We start from the raw sequence: 11,214 nt of genomic DNA on the forward strand, positions 1-11,214 counted from the left end.
TGTTTTGGAACATTGTACGGAGTACGTGGATCTGTCAGAGGGTATGGTCCAGTATGTGTACGATACGTGTATCGTTACACGCACGTGACCTGCTTCCTGTCTTCTAGTAGTCATATTCCTCTTAACTAAATTTATGAAAATTCACGTGATTTGCATCACTGATCCACGTGATTTGTTTTTAGTCAGCAGCGCGCTTCTGTTTACACCTCCCCTTTTGATTCCTCCTACGCGTTCTCCCACCACCATCCTGGTTTGTCGCATTCCTTGTTCAACTGCAACCTCAACTGCCAATATTCTCCATTCATTGTGTTGCTCCTTTGACCGCCCGCAATGGCCACTCAAGGATATGAGCAGAACTATTGCCAAATATGCAAAAAGCTTCTCCCTGTTGATGAATTTCTACTCAACAACCAAGGGAAGAGAAACAAGACGTGCAAGCGTAATAGCAAGAAGCCCCCTTTGCAGATTGACGATTGGGCGCATGGTTTGCGCCCGGCATTATCGTTCTGGTCGAGGGCATCTACGAGGAGGAAGAGGTCGTGCGAGGGTCCACGCTAGGCGGCAACAGCGGCGTGGGGGGCGCGATTGGCGGACGGTTCATCGGGATATCAATTGCCGGCCCGCCATGCGAACGGCGGGAGGTCACGCTGGGCCTGAGCGCCGGCCGCGGGTCCAGCGAGGACAACAGCGTGATTGGCAGCAACAGCGGGTTCGGCTGGGTTGACTTCCTCGGCGTTGGTAGCGAGCGGTCGCAGGGCGCTCGCATGCGGCGACTCGAAGCGCGATGTCGCGCCTCGAGTTCGCACCAGCGGACTACGATGGCGATTGCTAGCGAGGTGCACCTTGACGAGATGGCGACGCTTGAGGCCCTGCGCAGCATGCTCGCCACGTACGCTGACCTCCCCACGGACGAGCTCCCTCTGGCGATCATCCTGCTCGGGAATTTCGCGTCCGTGTCCGCGCTGACCCTGGGCCAGGGCGGCCGCGCCACCAGCGTCGAGTACAAGGAGTACTTTGACACGCTAGCCGCAGTGCTCGCAGACTACCCGACACTCCTGCGGCACACAACCTTCGTCTTTGTCCCCGGCGACCACGACCCGTGGGCATCGGCGTTCGCAGCGGGCGCAGCTACCGCCATCCCGCGGGAGCCGCTCCCCGGGCTGTTCACGTCGCGCGTGAAGCGTGTGTTCGCCTCCGCGCAAGCCGATGCCGACGCCAGCGTCATCTGGACGACGAACCCGGCGCGGGTCTCTCTGTTTGGGCCGGTCCATGAACTCGTCGTGTTCCGGGACGACATGACAGGGCGGTTCCGCCGGAGTGCCGTCCATCCCGGCTCTGCCCTCAACTCGCAAGAACAAACCCAGCCGACAGCGGATGCAGATGCAGCGCCAGACGGCCAGCAGCAGCAACAACAACCACAACCCCCGACTACGACCACCACGAGCGAATCACATACACAAACCACCGCGCGAAAACTCGTCAAAACCGTGCTCGACCAAAGCCACCTATCACCCTTCCCGCTCTCCACGCGCCCCGTGCTCTGGGATCATGCCTCGGCATTGTCCCTCTACCCGTTGCCGACGGCGCTCGTCCTGGCGGATGCGGAGGCGCCGGCGTTCGCCATCACGTATGAAGGATGCCATGTGATGAATCCGGGGCGGCTGGTGCCCGTGGGCCGCAAGGGGGTAAGTCGGTGGGTGGAATTCGATGTGTTGCGGAATCGAGGGAGGTTAAAGGAGGGGAGATATTGAATCTCTCAAGGGTACTTTATTGTATGTAGTATCTACTTAATGATGCTATGATGGCATGTATGGATTTTGAAGGCCCTTTTTTGCCATTCGAGTGGGGGATGAGGCTGGTCACGTCCATCCTTCATCTATGCATAACGATCTGAAGAAATCCAACAGGGACGAACGATTCGATCAAGCTTGGATTGTTGGCACGACGACTAAAACGACATTGAATTGCTTGTATTCCATCATACGACGCGGAGTTAAGCACAGAGCTGGTATCGATTCGGTAATAAAGTCCAAGCAACGCCGCAGAATCGTAGTCCATCATCTTCTTATTTGTTGAACTAGGACGGCGACTGTCGGGTTCGGAGGCGAATTGCTTCAGCCTCTTCGTACTTTGCCTGTTTTCCGAGGACCTGAACAAGGTTTTCGACGAAGATCGAAGTGAATGAATGATTTGGCCTCAACGCCTTCTCCAGTCTTAACCGCAGCCCGGCGAAACACAGTATCGCGTCTGCCTCTTCGTAGTGCCCTTGACTTCCATAAACGCTGCCCAAGTTGTTGACGCTGCTGAGGGTCTCCACATGATTTGGCCCAAAGCACCCTCTCCAGTCTTTCCACAGCCCGTCGAGCCAGTGCCTCTGCCTCTTGGTGCTGCCCTTTTGCGAGGGTGAAGCCCAGATCATTGACGCTGGCGAGGGTGGCTGGATGGTCGGGACCCATCACCTTCTCTCGTCCTTCCAGTGCCCGTTGATGCATCGTCTCTGCTTCGCAATACTGACCCAAGATGTAAAAGCTGCGGCCTGCTTTGGAAAGAAGGTTGGCCCTCACATCCTCCATCGTCGTCTGACGCTGGAGAATTCGCCGAGCATGTGGGAGGTAGTCCATCCATGCCCCTTTATTATTGTAATCGGGGTCGGGAAAAGCATCTTCGGCGCGTCATATCGCCTCGGCCGTCCACTCTACAAGCTCCCCTTGCTTGTCCATCTAAATCAACGTTGCAAGTTGGACCAGTCGGTGGATGTCAGATGTCATGCATTTCCGACTCTTCGAGGGTATGGTCCAGTATGTGTACGATACGTGTATGTTACATGCACGTGACCTGCTTCCTGTCTTCTCCTCCTTTTTTTTTTCTCCTTGTGTTCAGCTCAGTGTCTTTAGGCCTTTATGTCTTCTCTTGTGCCGTCTTTTCCGTCTTTCAGGCCGTTTAGGCTTTTAGCCGCTTCTTTTCATGGTTCATGTGTTTTCAGCACTCTTCAGCTCGCTTGTACCGTCCTCTTTAGGACGCTACTCATTTGTGTAGGTTTTTCCTCTGGCTTGGCATCCATGTGTATATAGAGCTCCGATTGCCCATGGAGTCGGAGAGCAGAGTTCTAGCTAGCAAGGTCTTTTCTCTCGGCACAGCGATCACCAGGATAAGCCCAGTTCTGTCCGATATGATCACATAGTACTATCTCAACGCGTCGTTTGTAGCTTTGGATGTGATCTCATTGATAGAAACACATGGTGGAGATACAAATCCCGAAAAGGCATTGCTGTGACGCAAGAATTTAATGATCTGATTTCTCAACGCGTCAACTGAAATTACTACTCTGAATCTTCCCCCTCCAGAGGCGATCGACATCTGTGCAGGTCTCACGACATCAGAACTCGGAGACTACTGAGTATGATTATAATAATCCGAATCATTCTAGCAATCAATTGTGTCCTTTCTCCCACTCCGATTGACACTGACATCGCTGATAGTACTAGTACTAGTAGTTCATAACGCCCATGCACCATGGCCGACGTCTTCGAGTATCTGCCGCAATACCGAGTGCTCGTTTGTCGAGTCTGCCGCGTCGCTGTCGTCGACTGTATGCTGGCTGGCCACTTGCGCAGTGATCAGCACAAGAGCTTCCTGCACGACGATTCCAAGAAGCTTAACAGATATCTAGACTACTTCAGCGAATTTCCGCAACGGATCAGCCAGATTCGCGAGCTCCAAATCCCGCAAACTCCTGTCCCAGTAATCGAACAGCTCGCACCACCGATACCCGCCTACCAATGTGACTTTGGCGATTGTAGATGCGTTATGAAAAGCATCGGCCGCATCCAGAAGCACTGCCGCGAAGAGCATCAATGGGTGAACAGTAACTCACGAGGTCGGCCTAAGAAAAGTGCATCCAAACAAAGCGAATCTCCAACGCCGTGGAAGAAAGTACTTAGTCAGCAGTTTGTAAGGTGCGGTATTGGAGGCCAGCGCTTTGTGGTAGTCCCTAATGAAGCCGCCGTGCCTACGAGTGTCCCCTCTATACCGGGAGATTGGAGAGAAGCCAGGCAAATACTAGACGAGATGATTAGAGAGGAAGAAGTGGAGATCTTGGGAAACTCCCGAATCCAGCAGCACGATCCTCGAGAGGCTAACCCGTGGCTTGAGAGGATGGGATGGGCACACCATTTGATGGGCAAGAATCGAACGGAACTCAAGGCAATGCTCAATCGCGCTGATCCCGAGAAAGAACCGATTCTGGACGAGATCTGCCAACGATTTGATTTCATCGTGGTGGAAGCCCAAAGGGTCATCATGAATGAGCTGAACGTGTTTTCCCGGTTTGAGTTGAATCGGAAGAACTTGAATCTGACGCCCAGTAGGCCGTTCGTGCCTCAGATGAAACTAGAAACACTCAACCGGTACCGAGAGGCGTGGAAGCGCGTGATTCGGTACATCTTCCGGAGTCAGCAGCAGGGACACACCCGATTCACCGTCACTGCAACGCAGGAGGGAGCAATGGACAATATGTTGCTCGCAATCATGGATTCAGAACGGCCGAGCGACGAATGCGATGGAGATGCTGGGCGGCCTTTGGATGCGGCGGACCGATCAATTCTGAGGTGGTGCATTGCGCTGTTAGACCACCGTCTGGGCGGCCGCCATGAGCAAGAGTTCCAGAGCGGTCTCATCAGCGGGTTAGCTGTTTTAGGCATTCGCGAAGATGGTGGGTGGGAACCAGCCTCGTCATTTACGCCCGTACTGTCCGCAATGATAAAAATCGCTCGCATGCTGGTGGCACTGCAGGCATGGGACGATACTGGAGAGGACGGTGGATGTCTTGATAAAATCCGGGAAATGGTGTCACGATTTCTCTAACGAATGAGCCGACGCCTATGAAATGGATGATAGATGCTCTCCGCTTTGGCAAGAGGATCACGTCCCAGACGCCGGCGAACGACTCGATACGATGGAGCGGTGACAAATTGACTTTCCAAGACATGCAGTTTACCATGAGTCAATTTCAATCAACAGTTCAGGGCATAGTCAACAGAGCCAGAGATCATTTGAGTGAAGAGGTTCTGTTGCTACCAACGCCAGGCGAGAAACTGCCACCCATCCCGTGGGACAGCATGGATGACGATGCGGCTGAAGACCGTCAGGGTTGGTTCTATGCCTGCAACATGCGGAATGTCTGGGGATTCGATGAGTCGGCCTGGCTGTGGAACCGAATATGGGAAGATTCCACCCTGTGGAGTGCTTTCCTGGAGGAAGCCCACAGTGTTTCGCCAAGCGAAGCTTATACCTTTCGAAGGTCGCGAGTGGAAAAGTGGATGGATGCAGTTGTTCGGATGAAAGAGTATTTGCTGGTGTTGTTGCATTTGACTGGTGGCGGGCCTGCGCGGGCATCAGAATTGCTATCGATTCGGTATCGAAACACTGAAAATGGTGGTATACGGAACCAATTCATTGATAATGGTTTTGTTTCATTTACCTTGCCAGGCGGGTACAATGCCAACTTCCAAACCAAGCTCGTCTATCGATTCGTGCCTCGAGAGGTTGGGGAGCTGTTTGTCTACTTCCAATTGCTCGCTCTCCCATTCCAGCGCCGAGTGGAAATCTTATTGTACAACAATATCGAACTGAGTGGTTTCATCTGGCCAGAAAAGGAACTCAACGGAGTGACTTGGACCTCTGAACGCTTCAAACGGGCCCTGGAACGAGAGACGCAGATTGGAATGGGCGCTCCAGTCAATATCAGTTTGTGTCGCCGAATTTTGACTGCCATTGCGAGGAGATACCTGGGTGAATTATTCGGGTTTGACGACCGAGGCAATGAGTCGGATCATTCGGATGAGGATGAAGAGGACTATTGTGATCGCATGGTGGATCTACAAGCTAGACAAAGTGGTCGAGTAATGCGACCAGGGTGGAGTTCAGGCGACGCTTGGAGCAATGGCCGATATGAAGGAGAGTTTCCGCCGTGCCAGTCTGCGATGGCATCGATGGCTTGGTTTCGTGTCAGGTGCCAAAGCAGGCATGAAACGGGAGCGTTCGATAACATACGCGGATCGCGCGAGAAGAGCACTCCACTTTGCTGACATGCGGAAGGCACCAATCCAGCCATTGCTGGAGCGGTTCTTGGGCCCGGGTGCTCGCTTTAGAGGGGTTCAGGAGGCTGCGGTGCGGGCAATCATGGACGGAATGCCGTGGGTACTCGTGGTAATGGGCGCCGGCTGTGGGAAGAGTATGATTTGCCTTGTGCCAGCGTCATGGGAGCGAGCCAAGGTGACAATCATGGTGGTGCCAGCTGTGTCTCTCCGTCAGAACATGCAGCAAGAATGTGCTCGAGCGGGTATTTCGTGTGTCGCATGGGACTTACACCGGCCCCCATTCGACGCAAGTATCGTGCTGGTCACGCCAGAATCTGCCACTAGTAAGGGATTTCAAACGTTTGTCAGACAACTGCAGGAGCGCAACCGCTTGGATAGGGTAGTGGTTGATGATTGTCACACACTTCTGGACATTCACCCGTCAATCCGTTCAGACTGGCAGGCGATATGGCAGTTGATGGTGACAGACTCTCAGGTGGTGTTGTTGACGTCGACGTTGCCCCCAAGTGATGAGCGGTGGTTACTTGAAATGCTCCACATGCCTCGCGACATAGTTCATGTCTTCCGCAGCCCTCGCACAACGCGGCCCAACATCGAGTATCGCGTTGAACCTGTCGATGGCACCAATGACGCTGTCGTTCGTTTCGTGACGGATCGGCAAGGCCGCTGGTACGGAACCGGAGGGAAAATCATAGTCTACGCCAACGACACGAAGAGAGTGCAGAAACTAGCAGAGATACTCCAGTGCTATGCTTTCCACGACCTGATGGGCAAGCAGCAAAAGGAACAAGTACTGGAGCTCTTTTCACAGGAAAGTCGCGGGGCGACGATTGTTGCGACGCCCGATCTAGCCGTCGTTGTCAACATTCCGACGGTGCGCTGCGTGATCCACGTGGACAACCCGACCACCTTACGCAAGTACAGCCAGGAAAGTGGACGCGCTGGCGGAGATGGACAGCCTAGTGAGGCTGTGATTATCGCACCTGCGGGTTCGCCGGGACGCAAATGGAATACCTGGGACCCGGTGTTGATGGAAGGGCTGCAGGCAATGGAGCGGTATTTGCGTGGAGAGGAATGTCGACGGCGAGTGCTCGACTCTTTTCTAGACTCATACGAGCGGCGAGATGGGTGTATTAGCTCGGAAGGAGAGCTAGTTTGTGATGTCTGCCAGGCGACGTCCGAGTGGAAAGTCTTCAACCATGTCTCTTCACTTGAGCATGATGCCGCGACTGACTTGGATGACTTGTGACCCATACAGCATGTACGGGAAGAAAGCTCAACAAAAGCATGCGTGAACTTTTGTTTCTCGATAGAGCCCTTGTCAGACCTTTGATTTTAGCTTGAAATTGCCGTGCCAGAACATCGATCGTAGGAGAACATTGCGGCCAGCAGCCGCCGAATGGTTTCATGATACCTACTATCTTGATGACTGACGTTTGTCCACTGACATTGTCTCCTTTCCAGCAGAAATTTCTGTTTTCTCTCGGCACAGCGATCAATTTCTAGTCCATCGTGTTCCCTTTGCTTATCATCCTGCTAATGCTGCCTCGTCTTTTCTCATGATTTAAATGTCTTTTGCTTTCCGTTACATTTCTAGCACCCTGCTCCTAATCGACGCCTATATCACCGTCGTCGATTCATTAGCAGTGATAGAAGCCCGTGCAGCTGCGATTAGTTCCTAGCCTCTCTGATCAATACCAATCTCCCAATTGTCATTGGGCCGGATCTGTACTTTACTAAAATATCTGCCAGATTTATGAACCATGAAACTGTTGATCTGTCTTTCATTATCCCGGTCGTTATCAAGTCGAGATTACTGTGTCTGTCCTATCCAGTTTTGAAGCCCGTGAGTTTATTTCGATCTTACTCCGCATGATTCCCTAACTTTGCTGTCGATTGCTTGTTTGTGCCTACGCTTTGTTGATTATTTGATGACTTGCGCACATTCCTCAGGTATCTAACTTTTGTCTTGTGTTGCCTCTCGTTCCTTTATCTATCTTGTGTTGCTTTTGCCTCGTCTGTGTATATACCTAATTACCTAGGGGGTCACTCCCCATCCCCTGTGTTGTACAATAGAGAGCAGAATCAAGCACTGATATCTGCTAGTAGGCTATTTCCAGGTCGTGGTAGACCACCGCGCAAGGGGCTATCTCTATGTTCTATAGCTGAAAAGAAAGCGCGAAAGATGCCGTTTCAGAAACTGTGCTCCATGTCGAAAAATAGTACCTTGCCTACCTACGCGGGTACCTTTCCTAGGAGATCAAACTCCAGTACCGTTGGATATCTGACTCAGCTCAGGGCGCCGTCGGAATGGATACAGCCAAGAGGGTCGGACTAGCCTTTCATTTCTGCCCTACAGTTGTATCATGACCAGACGGTTTTCGACGGTTTCAATTCAATTTCGATTGAAGGCAAGGTTTGATTGATCGATCAAAACTGAAGGGCCGCATGTGGCGGTAGTATTATTCCCAGCCAGTAAGTTACGCGGACGGCAGGATGACGATGAGGCTTATTGAGGGAAGGCCCGTCTGACGTACCTAGCAGAGCACCTACCGGATCTACATCCGTTGCGTTCCGGTTGTCAATGCAGATCGCGGTCGTTCTTGGTGTTCTGCAGGTGGTGGACTGACTTGATGCGTCGATGAGGTTCTTCAACCCTGAAGAAGGTTAGGCATCAGTGACCGCTCGGCACATAGCCGCGTTTCGATTCATTGGCTGTTGCCTGACTACTAGGTAACAGGATCCATTGATTCACTACAAAGCGCGATGATCGCCTCCACCACCTCCGAACCACTTTCATCAACAGTACTTACTCTCAGCCTTCTCCGATGAATGCAGCGAGTTGTCAATACTGTTGGTATTTCATCAAGACGTACGACACTATTTCACTGCACATTGGGAGGTAATTGGCTCAATCTGGCCGAGAATTCCTGCACTGACCTCGATCGACGGGGAATAATCAGGTCGCAGGACAAAGTCACACCTCAATAGTAACGAGCACTGTCTATGGTATGTATCTGATTTCTTTCTACATACTATGAGACTATAGGAATAGATGAGAGACTATGGTCGTCAAGCTTGGACTGATCGGCTTCCAATGGACTGACACATTGACTGGTTCGGAAAGCCTTTCAATGATCTGATCGCCAACGACAGTATCCCGACGATTGACACTGTATTGACGGCGCGGTTTGGAATTCCATGACCTATTTGTGGCTGTAGTATAACCGGACGTTTCCTGGCTGGATGTTAACATGCAAGGTGAGCTCGATAATTGAAGGACAGGCTACCTCCTATCATAATATTATTAAGTCAACTTCGGCCATCTCCAAGGGAGACTGTCAATACTAATTAAAGAACAGATTATCATGAGTACTGTTGATAATGTGATGAATCGCACACATTTTTTTAGGTATCTTTCGTTTTGTGTTGGCTATCAGTCCTTTGTCTATCGTGTGTTGCTTTCGCCTAGTCCATGTACATAAATAGGGTATCACTGCCTACCCCCTTTGTGGTACAACAGAGGCAAGGAATCAAGCATTGATATCAGCATGCTTCCCAAGACTACTTGCTTCAGATATCTACTAGCCTGAATGTGTCATAACCTACCTAAAATTCAACAAGTACCTGCAGTGTGTCAGGAATAAACTAATTGAATGACATTGCATCCAATTACCAAACCCCTGCTGAGGATTTCGGTCCAACGTCAAATTGCAGGCATTCAATGCGGGGTCCATTCTTCATCATCAATAATTGAAGTTACATGTAGGATAGTAAGTTCCATCGACAGGGTACTAAGATTTGTGATGACATGGTGGTTGACACGGTTCCACGACCTTGAAGTACGGAAGCATTGACACCTTAAGTTACTCACGACCTCGCTTTGTACGCAGAAAGCTTTGCAGACAGAGTAGACGAATGGTAGGTACTCCGCATGAGAAGGCCCCCCAGCATTTAACGGATGACGACTCCTGTTCGCTTTGGTGCTTCTTCATTCCTAGGGCATACCGTAGTAGTTACCCATGTGAGATTCAGGGAAGTTTGTCCTGTTTGCCCAAAGCAAAGAGTGCCCTACGGAGTAGGTATGTAAGGTACCTAGGTAGGTACCTAGCCGTTACATACTATTCTAGGCTAAGCCTACCTAGGGCAAGAGGATCATGTGATCCACAACCTTGATCACTCCACCCAGGCTTGTGAAATCCTTTCTGTCCAAACTTTGAATCCCAGGCTTCTTCTCGTAAATCCAGCGATACGTTTTTACAACTACAATGACAAAGCAACTACAGTCGGTCGCATGCCAGTACTTACCTCGTAGTCCCTTACGGCTTACGGTTCCTAGTAAATATGAGGTTCTGGACGTGCTGACCAGTAGGTACTTAAAACTGCAAGAGCACAGTGGTCCTGAAGAGTCACCACTGACCAACGGGCTTAGCTTCTCCCGTACATGCTCTCTCAGGCGGTAGTGTCGGCCGTGTGGTTTGTTTCCGGGTTACCACAGCCACTCAATCTGAAAAGAAAGTTTGACAGATGGCTTAGTCGGATAATATCGAAGTAAGAGCAGCCCGCAATCCGCATGCACTTGTCATGCCCGGCCACTTGGTCCAGGCCGATCAGGGCGACCGGGTCTCCATCCGCATCAAGGGCGATCGCCACCGTTGGATCGTTGGGCGATGTTGTCGATGTCGGTGCGGTCCCTCTCTCCATTGGTGCCCTCCCCTAAATCCAGGATCTCGTCAGCGAAGCCACCCACACCATGGGCAATCTGTTGTGATCCGAACCATTGGTCCATCATCCGCTGGTACCAACTCTACGACGACCCGGCCCGCACCACCCTGGGTGGAACTTCGTGCACCACCCTCAAAACGCCATGTCCGAGCACCGTGACTGGATGTCCGATCAGATTTAGCAGGACCTCGCTGTCGCTCGACCTTTGTCGTCTCGATTCAATTCAACGCGCGCAAGATCCGTCGCTACCTGGGTGAGGTGACCAAGTCCAAGGAGCAACTGCTGATATTGGTGCACCTCACCGCTGGCGCTCCGGCACGCGGGCCCGAGCTGCTCAACGTGCAGCACATGAATGTGCATCACAACGAGCTCGTCGAGAATGGAACAGTGG

At 51.8% G+C, this 11,214-nt stretch overlaps 5 protein-coding genes across 5 annotated transcripts; 4 read left to right on the plus strand and 1 right to left on the minus strand.

The window, feature by feature from the left end:
• Positions 1-764: 764 nt before the first annotated feature.
• VTN31DRAFT_7187 (uncharacterized protein) lies at positions 765-1,751 on the plus strand (the record flags this gene model as incomplete). Its single annotated transcript, XM_069407880.1, has 1 exon — positions 765-1,751. One exon carries the CDS (start codon positions 765-767, stop codon positions 1,749-1,751), a length of 987 nt encoding a protein of 328 aa, XP_069258490.1.
• Positions 1,752-3,513: 1,762 nt separating this feature from the next.
• On the plus strand, positions 3,514-4,863 carry VTN31DRAFT_7188 (uncharacterized protein; the record flags this gene model as incomplete). The annotated part of the gene is made up of 1 exon (XM_069407881.1): positions 3,514-4,863. The coding sequence occupies one exon, from the start codon at positions 3,514-3,516 to the stop codon at positions 4,861-4,863; it is 1,350 nt and encodes a 449-aa protein (XP_069258491.1).
• Positions 4,864-4,889: 26 nt separating this feature from the next.
• VTN31DRAFT_7189 (uncharacterized protein) lies at positions 4,890-6,086 on the plus strand (the record flags this gene model as incomplete). Its single annotated transcript, XM_069407882.1, has 1 exon — positions 4,890-6,086. The coding sequence occupies one exon, from the start codon at positions 4,890-4,892 to the stop codon at positions 6,084-6,086; it is 1,197 nt and encodes a 398-aa protein (XP_069258492.1).
• Position 6,087: 1 nt separating this feature from the next.
• On the plus strand, positions 6,088-7,347 carry VTN31DRAFT_7190 (uncharacterized protein; the record flags this gene model as incomplete). Its single annotated transcript, XM_069407884.1, has 1 exon — positions 6,088-7,347. One exon carries the CDS (start codon positions 6,088-6,090, stop codon positions 7,345-7,347), a length of 1,260 nt encoding a protein of 419 aa, XP_069258493.1.
• Positions 7,348-10,550: 3,203 nt separating this feature from the next.
• VTN31DRAFT_7191 (uncharacterized protein) lies at positions 10,551-10,879 on the minus strand (the record flags this gene model as incomplete). The annotated part of the gene is made up of 2 exons (XM_069407885.1): positions 10,551-10,814; positions 10,877-10,879. The coding sequence occupies 2 exons, from the start codon at positions 10,877-10,879 to the stop codon at positions 10,551-10,553; spliced, it is 267 nt and encodes an 88-aa protein (XP_069258494.1).
• Between the last annotated feature and the right edge of the window lie 335 nt (positions 10,880-11,214).

This window comes from Thermomyces dupontii, assembly GCF_041956625.1.
Source record: "Thermomyces dupontii strain NRRL 2155 unplaced genomic scaffold VTN31scaffold_8, whole genome shotgun sequence".
Taxonomy (NCBI): Eukaryota; Fungi; Ascomycota; class Eurotiomycetes; order Eurotiales; family Trichocomaceae; genus Thermomyces; species Thermomyces dupontii.